Below are 23286 nucleotides of genomic sequence, written 5' to 3'. Positions count from 1 at the left end.
AAGGAGGCTAGAGCAATTAAAATTACCAGGGCTTATTAAGAGGGGTTATAGTAAAGAAGTCTCCCCGTGTAACTTTTCCTGCCTTGCCCTTTGTAAACTGCTAATGTCTTTACCCTGGCTGCCAAAAAGACCTATAAGCCAATGCCTCCTCTCCCAGTCTGTCTTTTGTCCTTTGGACTATAACCTAATCTCTTCCTCTTCTATTTTTTTTCCTTTTTGTTTGAAAGAGGTGTGAGGCTGGTTCTTAATGGGATATCCTGGCCAAGGCCTTTGCCAGTCCCTTGCAGTCACTAAAACCAGCTCAGGAATTACAGGTTGGCTCTCCAACGTAAACATTTGAGACACTGGGTGGTTCTCAGTGAGTGAGCAGGAGGGAATGGAAAGATATGGACCAGACTGGTTCTGTGGTCCTTATCTCTCTAATGACTACATAGCCATAGCACACTGATCACAGTGTGTTGGAGCGAGCATCTCCAGTGACTTAGTATCGTGTACCTGATGAGGGAGAAAGTGCAGCCTGACCGCTCCAGGATACTCTCTCCTGGCTTTGCTCTCCACAGGACACGTCTGAAGTCAGTGTCAGTACTTGGCCTCTCTTCGGTGAGGTGAATCCTGGGTTGTAATGAGGTGATTTTTGAGATGGTTAGAATAGATGGAATCCACCAAGTTGCTTTTCTTCATCCACAGAAGCCCAAATATTTTGAACTATAGGAAACAGAGCTACGTACCAGTTAATATTTTGAGGCTTCCTGTCCTGCTCCTATTCCAGAGGCTGACTTTGTTGCTCTATTTTTGAGCTGCATCAGCCCTAGGGAAGGAAGAAAGGCAGTTGGATTCTCACTTTAGAATAATGGGTTGCTAGATTGCATGGAAATGCATGTGAATTAATCAAAATTACCCCCCTATCTTTGTTTCCGTAGCCTACTCTTCTCCTGGTAAGAACCTCTAGCAGTACACACTGGGGATGCCAGAGGAGAACTTAGGTTCACACTGTTTCCCACTGCACCCTGGACTGTCAGCCCTTCTCTTTGCAGTACTTGTCACCCTGCAGTGGCAGCAGCAATGCTAGGCCTGTAAGTGTAGTTGATTTATGTTAACCGTCGAAACGATAATGTTTAATCTGTAAAGTGCTAATCTATTTTTTATGTTGATTATGAATAGGCCAGCTGTGCCTACTTTCCTATTCATAGAGTTTAGTGAACAAGCCCGCTTCACAGGCTGGGTTTGGAGGGTAATTTACATGAGAGCAGACATTTTAAGGAAAGTAAATCAGCTGAGTTATACCAGTGAAGCAGAGATTTGGCAGCCCTACACGAAGATATGGAGGCAAGGAAAAATACATGGGAGGAAGAGGAGGAAGAGACAGATAATAAGTGAACTGTAGAAGGAACAGATAGATCAGAGCAGACATGTGAAAAGTAGGGGAAATATGGTCAGGAGAAGAAAGGAAAAGTTGATACTCAGAGGAGAGATTGACAAGAAGAAAACAGGACAGGATGTGGCTGGCTTAGTATAGGACTTTTCTCTTGGCGTCAGTGCAGAGAGCTCAGGGCTCCATGGTTTGTATGACTGGTCATTAGGGATGTACTAATGCATAGTGCCAGTGACACTATTGGCAAAGTCAGTTGTGGATTTAATTTGTCGTGCAGTTGTCTCTTTTGAGGGACTTCTGTTGATCTCTGTACATTTTTTTCTGAGACTTGGCTGTAAAGGATACAAACTCCAGAGCCCCATCCAGACCTCTTTGTAAGTTTTTCTACTGCAGCTTCTCTTTAGTCCCTGTTCTTTGGTCTCTGTGGTGTGCACTGCACAATAGCTGTGTCTTTTGCATTGACTTGTCTGCCAGGTGTGCTGGTGTTTCCATATCCCATCAAGGCACTGTTAGCACCAGTAACTGGCTTATGAGCTTTACATCTTTGGCAGAGCTTTACTACCTTTTAAGCATTATTCTTCTAAAGTAGTGACCTTATTATATCCCTTTCTTGATACCAGTTCAATTCAGGCAGGGCTGCCCACATCTGCCAGACTGCATGTACTTCCAGGTCCATCTCAGATCCCTACTGCTACTTCCCTGTTCTCTTCATCTGGGGCAGTGTTGTGTCTCAGTAAGACTTCAGGCCTGCTTGTATCTATGTAATTATAACCAAAACCAGAGGAAAGGATATAACTGGGCAGAATCTGTCTGGGATTGGGCTTTGCCCGCTGCATGTTATCATTGTACTGTGCCTCTGTCCACCCTGGTGACAGGCTGCTGGATTGTGCAATGCTGCTTCTGTCATTACTGCTCTTTGTCCCATGTGATGAAGATCATCAGAGGGCTGGAACATCTCTCCTGTGAACACAGGATGAGAGAGTTGAGGTTGTTCAGCCTGGAGAAGAGGAGGACTGGGGGAGACATCATAGCAACTTCCAGTACCTAAAGGGGACTTGAAAGAGAGCTGGAGAGGGACTTTTTACAAGGGCATGGTAGTGATAGGACAAGGGGGAATTACTTCAAACTGAAAGATGGTAGGTTTAAGTTAGATATTAGGAAAAAATTCTTTCCTGTGAAGGTGGTTCTGGAACAGAACTGCCCAGAGAAGTTGTGACTGCCCTGTTCCGAGAAGTGTTTAAAGCCAGGATGGATGGGGCTTTGAGCAACCTGGTTTAGTGGAAGGTCTCCCTGCCCATGGCAGAGAGGTTGGAACTTGATGATCTTTAAGGTTGCTTCCAACCCAAACCATTCTATGATTCTATGAAGCAAAATGCAGTGCTGTTCTGCACACTCACTGCAGGAACCCTCCACTCCTCCTGCACACCCTGTCTCTGCACACACACAAACACCATCCTGATCCTATTCTTCATTTGCCTCTCTGTGGATGGATTTTGCCTACCATTTCCCAGGTAAGCTGTGTACACAAATGCCCTGCCCCATGCTTCCTTTTTAACTCTGTGCTCAAGCCTTGGCACAGCTTCACTTCCTGACCAAATCCTTGTACCTGGCCTCTTCCAAACATCCCCTCATCACTCTCTGTATAGTCACATAAAACTGCCCATACACATCCCCCACCTTGTCTTATACACTTCTTGAAGCCCCCAGGCTTTCAAGGCTGAATCAGAGCCATTTAAGATGAGGCACAGGTGATGTGTGTTCCTGAAGGTCCTCATATATCCTCAGGCTCTGTCAGCTGGTTATTTCTCACAGGACTGCTGCTGTTGTGCAGGCTTACTGCTGATAGGGCACTTGGGGCATCTCTGCAGTCCTCTCTGAGCCTCCCTCTGCCTGGCTGTGACTAACAGGGAGCTTGTTGTGGCTCCTTGACCCTTTCCTACACAGGTTTCAGCCAGTGAGTGGTGGGGATGTGTTTATACCTGGAGTCAAAATGGTCTTGGAAGTTCATTCGCTTCTGGGTGTTTTCTTAAATCTAACCTTCTTGCTTATGTGCCAACTGGCCCCATCTCTGTGGCATTTTGAGAGAGGCTTCATCTTGATACAGGTCAGAAATTTTTTACATTGAGAACTACCAATCACAGCAACAACTTCCCCAGGAATGTGGTAGAGACCCCATCTAGAGGTTTTCAAAACGTTCTAATCTCTTCTAGGCCTCCTTTCCCAGGAAAAGTTAAGTTAGACCATCTTTTGAGGTCCCTTCCAACCATAGCTGTTCTATGATTTGATGATTCTTCACAAATATTCTGTCTTTGCACCATGCTGCTGGCATCTGTAGGGGTGTTATGTCATTTGGGACTATGCCTTCAGGAATTCAGTCAAGGGGTTCTGTGTGTTGGGGACCTCCACATATCTTACTACATGTGTGGCTCAAGAGAAATGGGAACTTTGAGGGGATGGGGGACAACAATGGGCTTGTTTTCGCCTGTCATTTATGAGCATTAGCACTTGATGTCTAGTACTAGATTCAGACCTTGAAATGAGATTTGGAGCAAGGTCACTGTTGATGACAAGGTCAGGGCTGCAGGCATGCTTGACGGAAAGTAGGTGACATTCTCTGTTGTGATGAGAAAGGAGACAGAAGGGATGGTTTGAGTGAGAAAATTAGGAACTGTGCTTTAGCTTCGTTGAATGTGAACAGAGATACGACTATCTGAGAGAAGATGACTGAGAAACAGGCTGAAATTGTAGTTTGGCTAGAAGCAGGCTGATGTGGAGTACAGAGCCAGAACTACAAGTCAGCAGAAAGGAAGTGGGAATTTTATGTGAGCTATTATCCAGATGCAGTGGTGGGGGTAGAGGTTGTGAGCAGAGCTTTGTGTAACATCTCCAGAAAGCTGGGAAAGGGATAAGCAAGCTGCTCAGGTATACTAACAGAGCCATTAAAAGAGCAGAAGGCTGAGGAAACTCTTCCCTTCCTTAGGAGCTACTGGGATGTTCCTGCTATGTTAGCACTTTCAGCTCTGTTGCTTGGGAGCTGAAGAGCTGCAGAGAACACAGAAAGCCTTGAAGATCTTAATAGAATGGGGCAACTACTGCTCTACCGCAACCATGGAATAAGAATCCGTTTGGGCAGATGGGATGCAGCAAGGAGTTGTCTTCTGCTGTGCTTCCACTGTGCACTGGTGTAATAAATGAGACCCTCCTTTGTAGCGGGGGAGGAAAGAGAAAGAATGTTTTCAATTAAAATACAAAAGATGGCTGGGAGTGGAGGCATTGTGTGCTCTTGAAGGACTGTGATCCAGTCTGTCGGAACAACTGACAAGTGTGGCTCCATCCTCACAGACAGGAGAGATGCAGAGGAAGTAGTATTTCCCCAAACAGTCAGAGAGAAAAGAGTGGATTTAATGAGCATTGCTGAACTGGGAGAAAGATTAAAGAGCAAATTAAACAGAGCATTTGTATGTGCAAGGGAAGAGCAGGGAGGCATCTGCCCCATAGCCTGCACTGCTGGAGTGAATAAGTAGCTCACAAGTCACTATTTTCTTTTTCAGCATGATGGAATGGAAAGCAAGCAGGATTATATATGTATATACACACCTTGGCTTTGCTTTGGCGTGTGCAGTTTGCATAGGCTATAAGATACTTATGTCATGCAAAGTAGACTCCACAGTGACATTGTTTGCTGTGCACATAGAGAGACTGTCGTTTTTCATCTTCCATTTCCACACAAGCATAGTTGTTGGTGGGCTCTTGCTTGACCATTAGGATCAGGAAGCACTGGCTGCTGTTGGAGGCCAGTCACAGACAGGCTGGAGTGCGGAAGTGGTTTAGGATACCAGGAAGGTGATTAGCTGCACAAGATGTTATATTCTGAGATGGAAAGAAGTGGGATGCTGAATGGGCCAGAGGTCATTGTGCTGATTAACTGCATCTGGAAACAGAAATGAGCATTTTCTCAATGTCCACATCAGTCTTAGAGGCACTGGTTCTTTGTTATCACTCGGGGATTCTGAGGAAATAGTTGATTCAGTCATGCAAGGTCCTTCCACCTTCCATGTTCTCCACAGAGAAGTGAACTGGACTTGCAGCTTAAAATTATGACATAGCTTCCAACAGCAAAACCTTCCCCCTAGTAATGGACATTTTTGAGAAATAGATTTTCTTGGAATTTGAGTGTGAGATTAAAGACATGGGGGAAAGGTACCTATATGGAGTACTTTGACCAGGAAAAATGCTCACACACATGTGGATGGATTAGAAACTTGTTTGGACACATCCCAGCTTTGCTGTTTCCTTTCTCTGGTTTCATCTATATGATTGTGCTACCAAAGATGTTGTGCTAGCCCTGCAGATGATGTCTGGACTCTGCTTTCTTACAATTGAGCTTGATATCTGCCTTACATCAGAATTATATTGTGCAGTTCCTCTGCCTTCAGAGTGCTTTGTGAAACCAGCACTTGGACAAAGAACAGCTGAATGAAGCTAAGCATGGAAGAGACTGTGGTGAAATGCTAGAGGAAAACCTGTAGAACTCCAAACTTTTGAAAGCATGTCTGGGTGCTGAGCTAATCTGTTAATTTTAGCAGCCTGTGTCTCTGGAAGATAGTAGGACATCCAGTAGCTTAATCGGTGAAAAACATTTGTGTCCTTGTGCCAGTCAGGAGGATGTTCCTGAGCCAGTTTTGTTCCAGTCTGGCCATGACAATCCTTGCTTTTGTTAGACTAAATGTTGTTTGTTTGTGGGAGCCATGGATAAGTGGCTCCCCTTTTAGAGAGATGGGAGATGAGGTCCACCTCACACACAGGGTCTCAGGAGACATACATCAGCTCTGTCTGCTCATTGCTCATACTGCCTGTTGTAGCTGTCACCACTGAGATCCAGGTTTCGATCTGGGATGAGTGATAGTCTTAGACGGCTCTGCCTTGTCTTAAGGATCTGACTTACTCAGGAAAATAAATGAAGCTACCATGAGCGTGTCTGAGCACAGACTATTACACAGGAGTCTTCAGGGATAGAAAATAAAAGGTGCTTTTCCTCGAGGTATGCCTCTGTAATAATTAAAGGTACTATAGCAAGTAAAGTAGACTGATACTATTGCTGCACAGCTCAGTGGATGGATGTGATGAATACAAGAGTGGCTTCATGTAGGCTTTTCCATTGCTTGTCTAGCCAAGAGAGACTATGGAAAGAGGATCATAGGTGAGCAGAACAGGAAGTAGCCAGGATCCTAGGTATCAGTGAATGAGTGAGCAAACATTGGTCTCTGGCTGATGGGGATCAAGGACCCTTCCTTTAGCAGAGTTCATTTTCTGTAACAGTAATGGCTTTGTGACTGAGAAATGCTGTTGGTAGGATCCCAGAGAAGATTCTCAGGGTTTTAGCAGGTAGTGGGCTGCAGAGGACCAAAGTGGTACCAGGTAGAAATAACAGGAAAAAACGAACTTCACACCCCACCTGTGTCACAGCCCTTTCCTAGAAGAAAGGCTGATGGTTTATGGACAGCCCTGGTTTTGTGCTATTGTAATGCCACATTAGCAGTGATTAACTAAGTTAGCAGTAATTGGCATGCCAGGAACAAGTGCGTACCATTGGCACGTGAAGTGACATGTTTGTGGCTGTGTGTAATAACTGTTGTATATTTATTATACTGATAGGTTTTTAAAGGGAAAGCTAAAAATTTTGTCCTTATAAATTAGATGGATTTCTAGCTGCACAAGATGTTATATTCTGAGATGGAAAGAAGTGGGATGCTGAATGGGCCAGAGGTCATTGTGCTGATTAACTACATCTGGAAACAGAAAATGAGCATTTTCTCAATGTCCACATCAGTCTTAGAGGCACTGGTTCTTTGTTATCATCACTTGGGGATTCTAAGGAAATAGTTGATTCAGTCATGCAAGGTCCTTCCACCTTCCATGTTCTCCACAGAGGTACACACAGAACCCCTCTCCACAGAGAGGTGAAACAATGTTAGAGCTCAGCTCTTCCAAATTCTAGGCAGGCACCTTATTGCATATCACCCCCTGAAAAGAACCACGTTACTTTGCCATCCTGTGCACTGAAAGATGCAGGGATTTTGTGTAATAAGCCAAAGGTAATTGTTTCAGTGCATGAGAATACACACATACCTTTACCTGCAATCATTTGGATGCAGTGTGTACCTCTATATATGCACATGTATGTGTAAATGTAATATGAACACCAGCAAGTCTGTTGACAAGAAAACCACTATTCTGTATATATCTGCAATATTATTAAAAATACTGAATTAATAAATAGATGTTCTTGACAGATGCATTTAGGAACCATCAATTAAGCTTGGCATTCATTAGGTGGGGAGAAGTCCAATCAGATTTCACTGACTCAACAAAGCCGCCTATAAATTGTGGGCTGTTTGTTCTGACGTTTGATGAATTATTCTTCATAATCCACTGTCTACTGTGATAAATCTAATCTTTCAGTTTTTGCTGTCTTAATAATTCTCAGAGCAACACTGTGACATTTTGTTTTCATAGAGGGGATAGAAAGGCTTGGACAATGGAAAAAACCCCTCGCTTGCTGCCTGGCAAGTATATTGCTTTACACCAAGGTAACATTTTTCTCACACCTGGAACTCTGGTCTTGCAGACTTGCAGGGATCAGTGAGTCCTTGGCACCATGAGCTGTTATGTGTATCTTGTTGAAAAGATAACCAGCCTAGGATGAGGTTCACATTTCTTCAACCAGGAAAGCCATTCAGATTTCTGAGAGCAATAGTATGCTAGTGTTGATAAAGTGAATTCCAAAAGTTCTGGGAAGCGCAAACCCTAGTAATGCTGTAACAGACATAGAGCTGAATGTCTCTTCAGGTATTCTGTTCCTTGAACTAGAGGGGACATTGTACTACGTAGTGTTATGGTGGCAGCTGCAGCCCCCAGCTTTTCTTCCCAGAGCGTGATACTATGTTGATCTGTTTTCCCGCAAGCTGGTGAATCCTACTATCACACTGCCCTGCGCTGTCTTGTCTGGGAGGCTGCAGACAGTAGCTCCCAGAAAGCTCCTGCAGACTGAGCTCACCTTAGCAAATTGCCATCCATGGAGCCATGATCAAGAGGTGCTATCTCTAGTGCTATCTCTATCTTTCTGCCTCAGCAGAAAAAACAGATTGAGTCATCTTACCAAGTGAATTCCAGCTTGGAGAATCACAGCACAGAGAATGTGCAAAATTTACTTACCTTAATCAGTTTCTTGCTGTCCACTTCCTCCATGGACTTGTGTCACAGCTGTATCATTCCCTTTGTCTTGAATGGATTTATACCACCTTTTCCATGTGCGTTTTCCTGTGCTGCTACATGGCTTCAAAATGATAGGTGACTGGTCAGCTGATCCTGACCATTGGAACACAATACTCTTGGTAATGGAGCTCTGTTGTATCATGGCCTGTGGTGAGTATCCTGGAGACAAAAACAGTTCCAAATTAATCATGTGTTTCCTGGTCACTCCCTTTTAAAATAGCAGGACATCTTATAGATTAAAGTCTCCAAATACAAAATGCAAGACTCAGGAGCAATTACAGTATGCTGTGATCAGAAGAGGAGTTGAGGTTTTGTTGGTTTTGAGGAGATGAGTTGTGAAATTGTAGTTGAGGTTTTGAATGTTTTAGTTTGCACTGGTTTTGGTAATAAAGGAATAGTTTTATCCCTGCTTGGCCTCTTTTTGTGAATTATTTTGCACAGCTGTGATTGGTGAAGCTGTCAGGCACAGTGAAGTGTCTGGAGATGGCATCTGCCTGAGATGGTCTCAGCTCTTGCTGCATGTTCCCACTTGTGCCAGACTCTGGCCAAGTTCCCTAACAGAGGCATATTTACCTTTGTTCTGTCTTATTTACCATACTAAACAGAAGCAAATTTATTATTTGAAAGCTACATGACAGACCTTTCATGAAGATATACTGTTACCAAAGCTCAGGGTTTATCCTGGATACAGGGCTACTTTCATTTGTGGTTTCCCTGTACCCTTTGCACTCCCAGAAGCTTACAGGGTTTATCAGGAACTTTCTAGGCTGTCAAACAGTGACTGAGTCCCAGCTTGCCGCAGGTGGAACAGTTCCTCCAGTGTCCATCCTGCTGTCATTGAGACTGGTCAGTCTGTTGGGAGAGCTTCTGAAGAATGTAAGGATGACAGTACAGATCAGACCAAAAGCTGGAGCTCACCACTGTCTCCAGATGTAGCCATGGTTGGCTAAGAGACAGTGGGGTTCAGCAAGCTAAACAGCGCGGGACTGTTGAGATGCCTTCTGTTGTTAGTGATCCTGCATCTCACTGCACCCTAAATTTGTCCTGAACAAACTGCTGACACATGGCCAACATTCTTCACAATGGCAGAGCAGAACCACCACATCTCATGTGGAATGATGTTTTATAGTGCTGGGCTGGGAAAGGGCTCTGTGACTCAGGCTTCTGCTCCAGGGTACACTGCTAGCAGCCTTTCTGGAGAGGGAAGAGAACATACCTCTCTGTGAAGTAGGCAAGTTGAAACCAGGCAGTAATACTCCATCATTTGCTGCAGCACATGGATATAAAAAGGTTGGGATTAAGAGGCAGTATATTTCAAAAGAAATTAGCTAGCAAGACATGCACATTTAACTTTTATGGTTTAGAGATTAAGATATCAGTCTGGAACTTGGGATATCTGGGTTAAATCCCAGCTCTGTCAAAGACTTCTTTGAACATGCCAGGCAGGTCACCTAAGGCAATACTTTTGGAAGGGACGCAGGATTTGGGAACTTAAATCCAGTTGACTTCCAGTATCTTCCTAAGTGTTTAAGGACAGGATTCACAAAAAATACTGAGGCATCCTGATGCTCAACATTGTGGCATCAAGGTGGTATGTGCTGCAGACCTTGGGAAGAGCAGCTGTGCTTTGGGAAAGCACTTCAGCATGTGAGGAAGCCTGTAGCTGACATCTGGGAACTCCTGGAAGGCATGAGCTTTTGCAGGGGCCATGGTGGCTGTGCACCTCATACCATAGCACTCTGGGCTTAATGTGGTCTCTAGGTGCAACCTCAGCTCAAATACATACTAATAAGTGTCTAAGTAGATAGATCCTTTAAGAGCTTTTATATCAGTTCCCTGAGGTGTGAATACTAATACCAACAATCATGAAAAGATTTCGCATATTTAAAATTAAATGAGCTTCATTCTTTAGAATTAAGCAGTCAGGGCTGTGCTTCCAGTGAAGTACAGTGCACATTCATTTGCTGGTGGAGCATGTGCCCAGTGGGGACCTGGCTATGTAGAAGGAGTGAGGGAAACCACTGTGTGCAGGGACACCGCTCACCTGTACAGCTGTAAACCTGCAGCTGGCTGTCCTGTTCCTTTGAAAGAGCAGCCCTAAAGTTCCTTCTAAACCTTTATTAAACCTGTTGGGAAACTGCTTGTTTCATCTCCTGCCAGGATTACAGATGGTAACAGCGAGTTTGATGAGGCCATTTGAGACCAGCTGTAGCCTGGAAAAAACTAGAGAGTTCCTTAAGTTAGGTGGGCTCCAAGACTTCCCAGACCTTTGCTTGCTAATTATCCATCCTGGAAATGACAGTTTTTGTTAAGGGTGCTTGTGAGCACTAAGGGCCTGCAGCCTGTTCCAAGAACTCCCTGCTTGTATGAAACGGGTGCAGCCACCTTCCCTTGGAAGGACCCACTCCCTGGCAGGCAGTGTGGGAACCTAGCTCACCTCTTCTCTGCTTCCATGTCATACCGTCTCTTGCTTGCTTTTGCCTGTCTGGGACACACAGCCTGCAGCAGAGGCATTAGCTACCTCCAGTGAGCCAAGAAAAGACAATTCCATAACGAACAAGGGTCATTTGCTAAGTGGGGGGTCCTGGAGCCCAGCCATAATTGTGCTTCGGCTTTATCTCAGCCTCACACCTGCTCGTGTAATGGCTTGGCTGTGATCTGCTCCCTCTCCCTGTGCATGTTCTGCCCTTTTACTCCTGGGGTATCCATCAATTCTCTGTCCCTGTTGCAGTCCCTCGCCTTTCTGTCCTTGCCTGCGGCCTGTGAACGTGCACAGATTTGCCCTGGAATTGCAGTAGGGCCACTGGGCAGGCTCTACTGGACATGACTGCTAACCTGACTTTCATGTCCTAAGTAGCAAGTTTTTAAATGAAAGTCTTCTATCCAAAATAACTCCTAGATGCAGCTTTCTTCAGTTATGTTTCTTTAGAAAATTTAGTCACACGATAATGAGGTGGATATTATTCCTGCCAGAGGGAACACGTGCGGCTTTTTTTTCCCCTGCATGCATTCAGTACTGGTGAAAATGGTTGGATTGACAGTGTAGGCAATTAAGAGGTTTTGAAATCCAGAGCAGATGGAATTTTATCCAATTTATATATGATCTTACTATAAATGTACCTTAGTGGATTCAAGCCAGTGAACTCCCAATTCTGTGTTTTAACCTTTGGGGGATGTTACCCAGCCTTATGACAGCTAGACTAGTAACCACTTTGTAAAGGGTACATCCCTCTGATACGAGGATGTAGGGTAGGGAGAGAGCTGAAGAAAGTCCCAGCTTGACCTCATACGGCAAATTCTCTGCGTTTTTTTCTTCCTTATGGAATTGTGCAGCCCAGCATGCTCTTGACCACCTTAAATCTTTACCCGTAACAGATCCTCTCTTCAGGCAATAGATAAACTGCACATAAAGGTAAAAGTCCCTGTGTCTTGAACACATTTTCCCTTGAGACACAAATGTCAATAGGTTTGAATTATGGACCCTCTGTAATTAAAAACCACATAACTAGTTGTTTTTAAATGCAGTTGTTTTACTTAATTGATTTTGCCGCCAGGAGCTACGAGAATTAATTAAATAAATAAAATGCACCTTCCTAGTGAATTACTGGAGTCAGCTGAGTCTGTGTTGGTATCTAATTACTGCAAATGCTCCAGTTTGTTGCTAGCAATAGTTTTCTGTGGAAGGGGCTGGGAGAGAAGGGGTAGGGTGGTGTGGGAGGGGGCTCATTCCTTACCAGCTGCAGGAGGGAACAGGCTGCTCCTTGTAGTATTTTTCTTCCTTTTCAGCAAAAAGAGTATTCGTTTAAGGCTTTGCATGAAGACTTTGCTTAGAAGGTCTTTATTCATATTTAATTGCTAGGTTGCTGCAGCTTCCATCTTTAATTATGTATTAAAAAGCAGGTTATAAAATGCACTGACATTCTTTCTTTTTTGTTACTGCATAAATTACAGGCTTCCTAACTGCTCACTCGAAATCAGTTGAGCCCATGAGAAGGGTGGGACAGGTTCCCTTTGCTGACTTCTGGAAACTTCAGAGTTTATGTTCACCTTGTCCTACAGAGCAGGACAAAAATCCTCAACTAGCATTACATGAACTAGGCCTGAAGCCACATATCTGTGTTGGCCCTTCCTGTGAGCTGACTGACTGTGGAGGGCCCTGACTCGTCAGCCAGGCCGATACCACACTACCATGGGAGTAGTGTTTCCAGAGCCTGCACTAGCTGGTGCTGCACTCAGGGTCTCTAGCAGGGTGCTGTGTTATGCAGGGCAGTGGGCCTTTGCCCCTCTGCTATTGCCTCACCCACATCTACCTCAGGTTTTGCTTCCTGGACCTGCTCCTGGTAAATCTACTTCATCTGCAACTTTTCTTGTAGTCTAGCCCTGAATTTCTCAGCCAGAGCTTCTAATAATTTCCTCTCCTACTCACGAAGTGCTTTGCTGTCCCTGCTTGGTGCTTTTTCTGAGTTGAGAGCACTGGTTACTTTACAGAAGGTGTGACAAAGTCCATCACATTAAACATGTTTTCAGACCAAGCTGTCAAGGTTGAAACAGCAGTTTTTGTCCCCCTGCCCTGAATGCAGCCCTTAACCACTGCTCCCAGTCATGTGCTGGCTTTCACCAAGTAAGCTAGCTGCTGCTGCTGTAATGCACAGGAATACACACTGTCAGGTTTCAGAGGGTGACGGTGGGTGGTATTAAGTATCTGCAAAAGAAATATGTGCAAAGGAACAGCTGTTGGCTTCTGCACCCAGGATGCTGACCGTAATCACTCCAACCCATTTTCAGGACAGCCTGGAGAAGTTCCTCATGTACTGCCTGGCCGCTACAAGTCCAAGATAAAAGGTGCTGCTGGGGCTCTGCCACAGGTTTCCATAAGCAGAGTATCTCCAGGGCACTTGCACGTTTGGCAGGCTCTACTTGGAGGCCAAACAATGACAAGGCTAAGGGAGGGGACAGAAGAAGGATGAAAGGCCTGAGTCTGCCCAGCTTTGGCACAGGAACTCTCTGGCCTGTGGGCAGGGCTTTCCTGAGAATAGCCTCTGTTACCCCAAGCTGATGCCTCTTTCTCTTCTCTCGGCAGATAAAAGAGCTCTTCTTGAGTTTTGAGGACACTCCCTTGGGAGCAGCATCACTAGCCCAGGTACACAAAGCAGTGCTGCAGGATGGGAGAACAGTGGCGGTGAAAATCCAGCACCCCAAGGTGCAAGCTCAGAGCTCCAAGGATATTTTGCTCATGGAGGTAAAACTACCTGTTGACTACAACTTACAGAACAATTGCCATTGAACCATATGAAGACCACATTCACGCATGGTGTAAGCAGGTATAACAACACCAACCTGTAGCTTTGAAACCTCCACAGAAATCAGTGCTGTCTTGTAGGATTAACACAGAAAATTGGTGAGGATTGCAGTGCTGGTGAATGTGTGGATGGAGAGACTGAAAAACAGGGTAAGAGGGAAGGAGGGCAGAAGGAGAAGACAGGTAAAGATGAATGACATCATAGTAAGTCCATATAAGATCTAAGAACTAGAGAGTGAGTCCTGAAGTCTCTTTTCAGCCTGTGTGCCCATTAACTGGTCTCAATTCTCTTGTAGTCAGGGCTATGTGGCCAAGGAAGATCATTCCCCATGATTAGCATGTTTTTTTCGATTAAATTCTAGTGTGGATTCAACAGTGGATGAGGTTGCTATGATTCAGTTTTGTTTCTTGATGAGCTCCTTAATGCTGAACTGATTCATAGTAGAAACAAAAACACTGAAATGCAGAAAGGGTCACCTAACAGGGGAAAATACACAAATGAGGGATTTAGCTAGGAAAAGAGTTTCAATGCCTGGCTCCTGTTCCTCTCCTGAATGGTGGATACCACTCATATTTCCCAGTGCAGTGCTGTAGCTTTTCCCAAACTTCTAAGTCTAGCCATGGAAAGGAAGAAATGGAGAAAAACTGTGGCACTGTACTGCATTTTAGCAGACAAAGATGCCAGCAATATGGTATAGAACAGGAAATGGACACAGGGCTGAGGTGGAGGAGATGGGAAGGATTAGGTCTGTAAGTGGTAACACTGAAGCTTTTTGCTCTCCTAATAAAGCATGTATATCTATATGTATACATATATATGTATATATATGTGTGTGTGTGTGTCTGTATAATACAGTAAGTGCACATTAATTGGCAGACAGGTAGGTCCATGGGACTAAAGAAGGGAAGTTTAAGCTGAGGAGTTCTGATGAGTGTTTGGAGGGTGTTGCTGATGCAGTAACACAGTTCTCCATCACAGAAGATCAGAAATCAAAGATTCTGCCAGCACCCTCTCAGAGTACCACGTAACTAAAGCTTCTCTAGGCTGTTAAAATACCCTGCTTTGAGCAATCCTGGCTAGTCTGCATAGAAACACAGCTGGTTTGAGCTGGGGCAAATTAGTTTGCAGCTGAGTATTTAATTTGAACTTATAGTGAAAGAAATTTTTGGGTTCCAAAAAGATGTCCCAATAAGATAAGATCTGTCTGTTTCCGTGCTGGTTTGAGAACACAGAACTGTTTGAACTGGCTTTGGGTCCAGCTGCAGATTTGAATTTGATTCAGATCTTCTCCAGGACTCTGCAGTAGTCTGCCCAATGAATTTGCTTCTGTGAGTAATCACATGCACAGCACTTCTCAGGGGGCTTATGACATCCTTCAGTCCCTCCCAAAACAGAGTAGCAGAAAAAGAGCAGTCAAGGATTAAGGATGAGCAGGTAATGAAAGAGTGTGGGATCAGGGCAATAAGAGGATTCTGTATGAATGAACCAAAACCTGTGTCTACCTTGGGACATTTGCCCTTCCAACAGTGGATATCACAGAAAACATATCTCCTCACACCATGTTGCTGTGATTTCTGGTTATACTGGTAAGAGACATTTAAACAAATTATTTTAGAATGATTCCTGTCTTTTCTGGCTTTAAACCATTCCTCCTGGGAAACTTGAAACTAAACCAGTGTATTTTGTTTTGGTAATTTGGTACTGTCCTTCTTGTACAGACAGTCTAGTTTACCATCCTCAAGATGTGTTGTATATATGGGCAGGTAGCTCAGAACGTGACACATGCAGTTTTGTTTTTAAAAGGTCTCTTTTGGAGTATTGGCTTACATGCACCATCATATCCTTGTGTGGGACTGTTTTTGTGTAGGTTGCATAGAAAGCCAGATCACATGTGCTAATGTTCTGGTCCTTTAAGAATCAGACAGACATTGCAGCTAGGTAAGAGGTTAATTTAAATACTGATGGAGATGGTCTTATTTAGAGACTGCTGGGAAGGAATCTGAACACAGAAAGGTAGCTTGAGGTTTCATAGCATCAGTGCTGACTCTTTAAAAATCAGTACAGCATCTAATAAACCCAGAGAGAGATACCTCACTGCTCTCTCTATATCAATAATTATTTCAAGACAATATGTTAGACAGATGTCAGAAAAGGGGTAGGTGAAATACTTGTTAGTATGTCCCTGCTGATGGTCGAGTTGGCAAATTGATTGAGAAGAGCATTTGAAGAAAGGAAAAAAAATGCATGAATTTTCTCGCGTCAGGCACCAAAGAAATAATCTTGGAGGCCCTATGAAGTTTATGTTCATGTTCATGAAGATCGCTGGTTACATTTCATTTGGGTGACATAAATTTGAAAGGATTTATGCCTCTAGATATAACAGTAAAAAATACAATTCAATAGTGTCTGGAACCTGGTGATTACATTTTTAAAGGAACATTGAGTTTGCAACTGACATTTAGATAAGAGAAGTTGAGACGGGGTGGAGAACAAATGTTGTCACACAACTGAACAGGAGCAGTGATGGTTCATAAATTTATTTTTGTCATACATTTCAATGATAGCAGCTTCCTATGTGTACTTTAAATGTTCCTCTGGCAGTGCAGGAGTTCCCACCTCAGTGGTGGAGATCGAGAAAGGGAAACTGTGCAATAACACACACTTAAAAGCCTTTTTCTGTTTTCGGATAAATGTACAGAACAGGTGAAATAAAGACAGCAAAGTGCATTGTATTTTTATGTTTTTTTACTTGTTTTATGACTCAGTTAGTTAAAAAGAGCCAAAAAAATTATTTTCCTTAAGGTGTGGTCCACATTGTCAGCTTGTGTAAATTTGTGACTCTGGTGGAGAAACTGTCCCTTTCTTTGAACAGAAAGCATACTTGCCTGCTATGCAGCTTTGATTATGCCATCCGGTTGTGTAATGTTGATTCACTCACCCATTAAATGTTGCTTCAAGCAAACGTTTCAAGGAACTTTTTGGCTGGGCTTTTCAAGGTGCTGTGTTGCTGAATACCTAATCCTTTTAAGAAGAGCATTCCATGTGGTGGATATATGATACTTGGAAAATACCTCCTCAGCCTTGTGAGGATGGCTTTGTCTGATGCTGAAGAGCAACTTGCCCTCTGACTCCCACCAGAAGTGTTATTTAAAGATTTGTAACCTACTAACTGTATCCAAATTCCACTGTCTTCTTTGAACTGCCCAGAGGATTTTCTGTGCTCAACAGTGGAAGAAGTAACACAGAGGTGACAAGTCTTACTTTAGATCTTCCTCATCTGCTTTATCTGAGAGCTGTTCAAATGGTCAAAGAATGACATGTAGAATTATTGGACTCAGAAGATAATTGCTCTAGGGCAACACCCTTGGTGAGATCTGGCCATGTCATCTCTTCTCCTGAGATTTACTATCTTCTAGGCAGCAGCCAGCTGGCCTCCCATTGATGTGTATGCCATCATTTAACTCCTAGATGTGCCTTCTTCTGTGGAAGTGTAGGCCCGAATTTGTGTTACATGACCAAGGCATGACACTGTGTTGTGTTGTGATACTGCAGGAACCCTAAAAGCACTTGGTTTTTTCATCTGTAAGTTATATGGAATGATCCTATCAAAACAGCACAGTGTGTAGCTGTGTGGCTTTGGAGCCAGGATGGAACTGATTGTCTGTTTCCTTGTTCTCAGGTTCTCCTCTTGGTTGTGAAGCAGATTTTTCCAGATTTTGAGTTCATGTGGCTGGTGGAAGAAGCTAAGAAGAATCTGCCCTTGGAGCTGGATTTCCTCAATGAAGGCAGAAATGCTGAGAAGGTTGCTCATATGCTCAAAAACTTTGACTTCCTGAAGGTGAGGAAACACGTATTTCTGTATATGTATGTGCATTAATAGTCTCCCTTACTTAGTCTTAGGCTTCTCATTCACCAGGTGGAGGAACCATAAGGAGGGAGAACGGAGTTCAGCCCCTCTGTGTTGTTCATCCTAGACTGCTCTCCAAATACAGACCAGAAAATGCTCTGAGACATGCTTTCTCCTTGTTTGTTTCCTACTGAATGCACTCTGTTGGGTCGGGAGTGGTGGCTTGGGACCAGCAGTCTCTGGAGCCTGCTACTTATTTTCCCAGGTTTTCTTTCTGAATTTCATTTTCATTTTCTTTCTGAACTTGTTCAGAGACTGTGAATTTGCCATTCGTTGCTGAGCCATCTGATGGTACCTTTCCTTGGGCTCTGTCTCAACTGAGGGCAAGAAATGGACATAGAACAGAAAAGCTAGACTGAAACTGATGATGTCAAGTAGTATTGAGGACACTTTGTATCTCAGGAGGAAGGATGTTCACATGAGTCCTTCCTACTGAAAAAAGCACGTTCTTACTCTAGAATTGGATGTTCATTCTTTATACACATCTATGGCTAATGCATTCATGTTACCTTCATACAGAAACCCAATTGCACCCATGTGTGCTCTTGCCCACTGACATTTTTACCCCACCTCCCCTGCCACACACTAAGGTCACTGACAAATGTCTCAAGTAAAACCAGACATGTACACATCTCATTCTTGGAAAGACATAAGGTCACATCTTCAAAGTCACACTTTCAGAAATCTTTTGCTGACATATAAGAGGCACAAGCCTCAAGTGTGTGCTTTCTGGAAACACGCATAGTGCCATGGTTGCAGTCACTGATGTGACTGTGCCCATGGCACATACAAAATGGCAGCAAAAACATACCCTCCTGGGGACCTTCCTGCATACACACTTCTAAATGAGCTTTTCACTCCTGTTTATGCAGAAGTCCCAAGATAGAAGTGACAGAGGTCTGAAATAAGGTGAGTTTTTGTTAGACTTTACAGGCTGATACATTCATTTTTCCTTGCTTTTTCCATGCAAAGGTTGTAATTCCATATTGCCTGACTCCAGGTTTGGAGGAGTCCTTTTGGAGCCCAGTGGCAGCAGTGGCTTTCCCATAGACACAGACAGCTAAAAGCCACCAGGGCTATGGAAGGCCAAACGCGAGTGGTTTTGCTGAGTGGGCACTTACCAGAAGTGATGCACCTTAGAGAATGTATCTGTTGCAGCTGTAAGTAGCATGCTGTGAAGTAAATCCCCACAGAGACAGCCAATCACCTCCTTGCTGGGGTAAGGAGCTATCATGATATCAATATGTGTAACAATAACAAATGACTTGAGATGGCTAAATAATGGATCCTCCCGTCTGACCTGCCAATTCAGAGACGTGTTCATCACCTAAAAACAACAGAAGAATTGGGCTCCTGTATCATAAATTTTCCTGAACACGCTAGAAAGCTGAGAAGTAGATTTTTTGCTGTGAACCTGTGTGAGCTTTTAAAGCCAGAGATAAATTATTTCCACACACTAGCATTAGAGCCAAACATCTGTGAGTAATTAAAAAAATCGCTGAAGAATTTGGCTGTGATTGAGAGAGGCATCTCTGACAGCATGAATAGTGCTTTGCAAGCCCACTGACTTGCCTGTGTAAATCCTGAGACAAGAATGAGTGTTATCGGAAGTGATCTAAGGGATCAGTGAGCTAGATGGGATGGGGAACTGTTAGTTTCGGAGTTAGCAGGCTTTCTCACCAATCTAACTGCAAAGAATGGGCATCCAGATAAGCTGGGAGGGCTGCGAGTGTCTGAATCCCCCTTACTTATAGTGGATCTATGGCATCAAAGTCTAAGCAAGATTCACATGCAAAGTATACCAGGAGTGTTGAACGGTGGGACTGAGGAACACTGAAATTGCTCAGCAAAGGAGCCTTTGATCTGAAGTGGCACACACGTGGTAAAGTAGAAGTGGTCTCTCCAGGACAGGAACAGGAGGGAAGCAGATAGTGTGTAAGGGACTGAGACGTTGTCAATAGTTAAGAGCAGCAAATGCTGCTTGTTCAGGAGCAATGATGAGCATCACCTGTTTTGGTCAGTCAATGGACAATACCTCTTACCTCTTCCTGTCCTGCCCCAAGGTGCTGAGTCCATGGCTGAGTCAGGAGGGTGAGGAGAGGAGACTGCACGGCTGGCTCCCTCTCTGCATGATCCAAAATTATGATCTCTCTAGTGGGGCACAGTAATGGGAATGGGCGGAGTTCCCTTATGTCTTTGGTAAAATGTACATGTGTGGCTTCACCCATGTGCAAAAGCAGATCTGGGCAGATTGAGGGTTTGGTCAGCACAGTGACATGAGGAGTATCCAAAGGGAATTCAGTGAAATGGCTCTTGACAATAGGGACTTCAACATGGAAGAAATTTGTCTGGAGAGGGAGGCTGGGAAATGGGGAGCCAGCCTGAGCAACACTTGTGTCACTGCCTCTCTGGATGACACCAGACCTCTTCTCTGGTACCTCACTCAGCTTGATCTACCACAGCTTGGATGAAAAGTGCGTTGACATTTTACACTCGTTACTTGTGTTGTTGGCAATAAGATAGTTAAGGGTCTCCCATGGTTTCTGTGACAAGTCCCTTATTTGTGACACTCCATTTTTCTCCCAGTTCAATTGCAGATGGCCTAAGTATGCAGGGTTTGTCAGCTCAAAGGCATTCGTGTTCCAAGGGGCTCTGCGGAGATACAATTTATGACGATGGCTTGTAATTTTTAAAGCTGCGTAAGTGGGCCCTCTGCGTAGCAAACAAAATGCAGTTCCTGTCTAAAGGAGCTGAGTGGATAGTTCAGAAACTTGCAATAGGTACTAGTTAAACTGCCCAGCTAGAGGAGCTGCAGAGCAGGTAAGAAAGTTCTCAGCCATCACTGGGAATGGGAGGTGGTCAAAATCCTGTAGAGTGTGGCCAGAAATGTTGCATGAGATCAGGTTCTGCTGTGGTTAAATCAGTGTGTTATCCTTGTACACATTGCTGCTGTCCTGGGGAAGAGGCTGATAGATGGATTTACCTCTCTTGTGCTCATCAAAAAACCAAGTCCTCACTTCAGCTGCTTCCGGTTTTACTCCTTTTCTGGGATTTGTGTGATACATTCTCCTTCCCTTCCCAAGCTGTTGCTTGACCTAACCCATCTGTTCCTGTTTCAGGTCCCGAGGATCTACTGGGAGCTCTCAACAAGGCGCGTCCTTCTCATGGAGTTTATGGAAGGGGGACAGGTGAACGACAGGGCCTATATGGAGAGGAATGGCATCAACGTCAATGAGGTAGTTTCTCAGCCGTCTCTGAACTGGGCATGGTGGGCAATGCAAAACTGATGTTGACCTTGATGCAAAATGGAGGCTGACAAGACAGGATGGGATGGGGCAGAAGAATAAGCACACAGAGATGTGAACAGAGCAATCGATCTGAGAGATCTGTTCTTGTGCTCCTTTGAAAAGTACATAATCCCTTTTGGGGAACACTCTCCTGTATGCTGCAGAGCTAGGGGCATCTTCAAGGAGGCATATGCTCTTACATTAAAGACATCGTGGTTTGTTCCAAGATGGAAGTTCCTGTCACCCTAAAGGAACAACTTCAGTTTCTGATTATTTTTATCTCATGGACTTTGCTATTAAGAGAGATTTGAAAAGTTCTGTCTGTAGCAAAACATGGTCAGCTCCATTCATCTGGACAAGTCAGCTGGTCCAAAGTAAGAGAGTTGTTTCTTTGAGTGAGTTTATCTTATACTTCTGCTATAGGCAGAAGTCAAATCTATCTCACACGCTCAGATAGGAGAGTGAATACTCTTCAAGTCTTGAAATAGTCAGAAGGGCTTGTTTTGATTCATTAATGAGAGGACTCTTGAGCAATATGTACATTTAGATTTTGAGCTGCACTTCCTCACAGATCTCAGGCAGCAGATCCATTCTGGGATTGAGGTAGCTAGCATAGCGTAGCTCCCTGGGATTTTCTTTGAATTTTCTCAAACTGCTGGAGATAGCAAGGTTGTAGAGCAGCAGCTAATTTCAGTTCTTCTAACTTGCAGAAGCTTTTGCTTGTGATGGGAGCAATGTAGGCTGAAAATTTCTGCTAATTTTTTTGCTTATCCATGCCTTTGGGAAGGTTGTTTTGTGATGACTTGGCACAGTATGTTCTGTGCAGAAGTGAAATAATGTATTTTCTTGAGTCTGAGCTAGTCTCTAAATGATAGCTAAGAAGTAATTTTTAAAAAGTTGTCAACAGACTTCTACTACTGCAAAGTATAAGCCTCAGAGAGTTCTGGCCATCTGTCAGGTAGAGAATGTTACTCAGCTCAGTGGCAGGACTGAATTTTCTTTCTTCCTTTTCTCTTCTTACCCCCTGAAATTAATGATTAACTTTTACTCATTGCCAATAAAGCAAGGTAGAAAGGAGGGAATACTGAGCCTGTCAGAATCATGTGATGGGAAAAGAGGTCTGTTATTATGGCCACAGTAAGATGAGGTAGGGGCAGTGCTCACCCCAGACTTCTCCTGCAGCAAGGTGCAGCAGATGGGGACAAATATTGCCTGGGTTAATTATTGGCTGCTGCTGTCGTTGCCCTGGGTAAAGGACTGCATGGCATGGTGGGGAGATGAGCAAAAGGCAGCAGACACTGAAAGGAGCATGAGGAGGGGGTTGCAAAACCGTAACCTGGCTTATAGTATGACAGCAGTCTTGGCTTTCAAGAGATGCATGAGCTCTCTATAAATCACCCGTATCTATTTATTTTATCAATCCCTCTATCAACTTACTCCATTTTGTTTTACGGTGTGGAGGAAGAGGAGTCTTCACTAAGCAGGATTTCTCTTTTGTGACAATGCAGCCTTGAAAAGCAAGCTGAGCCTCTCTCCTCTAAATGGAAAGGATCCCTGAGGTGAAAGCTCCCTTCAAACCAGGTTACTGACATTTACTTAATACCGTCTGTAGCAGGATTATCATTAAAGCTGCCCAAAAGCACATTAATCTCTCTGGATCCGTCCAAGTGCTGGATTGTAATGGCATTTAATCAGAGAAGGCTTTGATTTCTAAAGACAAGTGCAAACACTGAAATATCTGCCTGTGGAGCAGTTACTTATTCATGTACAAGTGTAGCTGAGGAGGAACATACAACTAGGATATTGACAGTGAAAGGGAAATCTGGAGAGGAGAGTTATCAAGGATGAGCTGGCAGGAATTTTAAGGGAAGGCCAGAACATGGCAGGGCTAAGAAGGGGCTGCCTGGAAACTGGTCTCTTCCTATTTCAAAATGTAAGAACATTTGCAGTCTTGGTTGGGGAGGTATATTTGGAAGAAGTCAGTAGGGCGGGGAAGAGAGAAAAATTAGATTGAGGGGCTCTCAGGGGATTTGTAGCATACTGTATACAGGAGGAAAGTAAGGATAGCAAGCCTACTTAGAGCATGGATTTTTAAAGAAGATCCCAAATGGCACAAATGCTCCTTTTGCATCCATTCTGATTATA

The 23286-nt window shown here is 44.0% G+C and overlaps 1 protein-coding gene across 5 annotated transcripts in view; it reads left to right on the top strand.

Annotated features, from left to right (window-relative positions):
• The window catches only part of ADCK1 (aarF domain containing kinase 1), a 77514-nt gene that overhangs the window by 40145 nt on the left and 14083 nt on the right, over nt 1–23286 (top strand). For all 5 annotated transcript variants that reach the window (XM_048307422.1, XM_048307420.1, XM_048307421.1 and 2 more), the window contains 3 exons: nt 13728–13886; nt 17627–17785; nt 20974–21090. In XM_048307422.1, the coding sequence (XP_048163379.1) occupies nt 13728–13886; nt 17627–17785; nt 20974–21090 (435 nt within the window). The remainder of the gene's footprint in view (nt 1–13727; nt 13887–17626; nt 17786–20973; nt 21091–23286) is intronic.

This window comes from Corvus hawaiiensis, chromosome 6 (genome assembly GCF_020740725.1).
Source record: "Corvus hawaiiensis isolate bCorHaw1 chromosome 6, bCorHaw1.pri.cur, whole genome shotgun sequence".
Classification (NCBI taxonomy): Eukaryota; Metazoa; Chordata; class Aves; order Passeriformes; family Corvidae; genus Corvus; species Corvus hawaiiensis.
The sequence above is the reverse complement of the archived record's forward strand: the minus strand, read 5'-3'. Positions and strand labels throughout refer to the sequence as shown.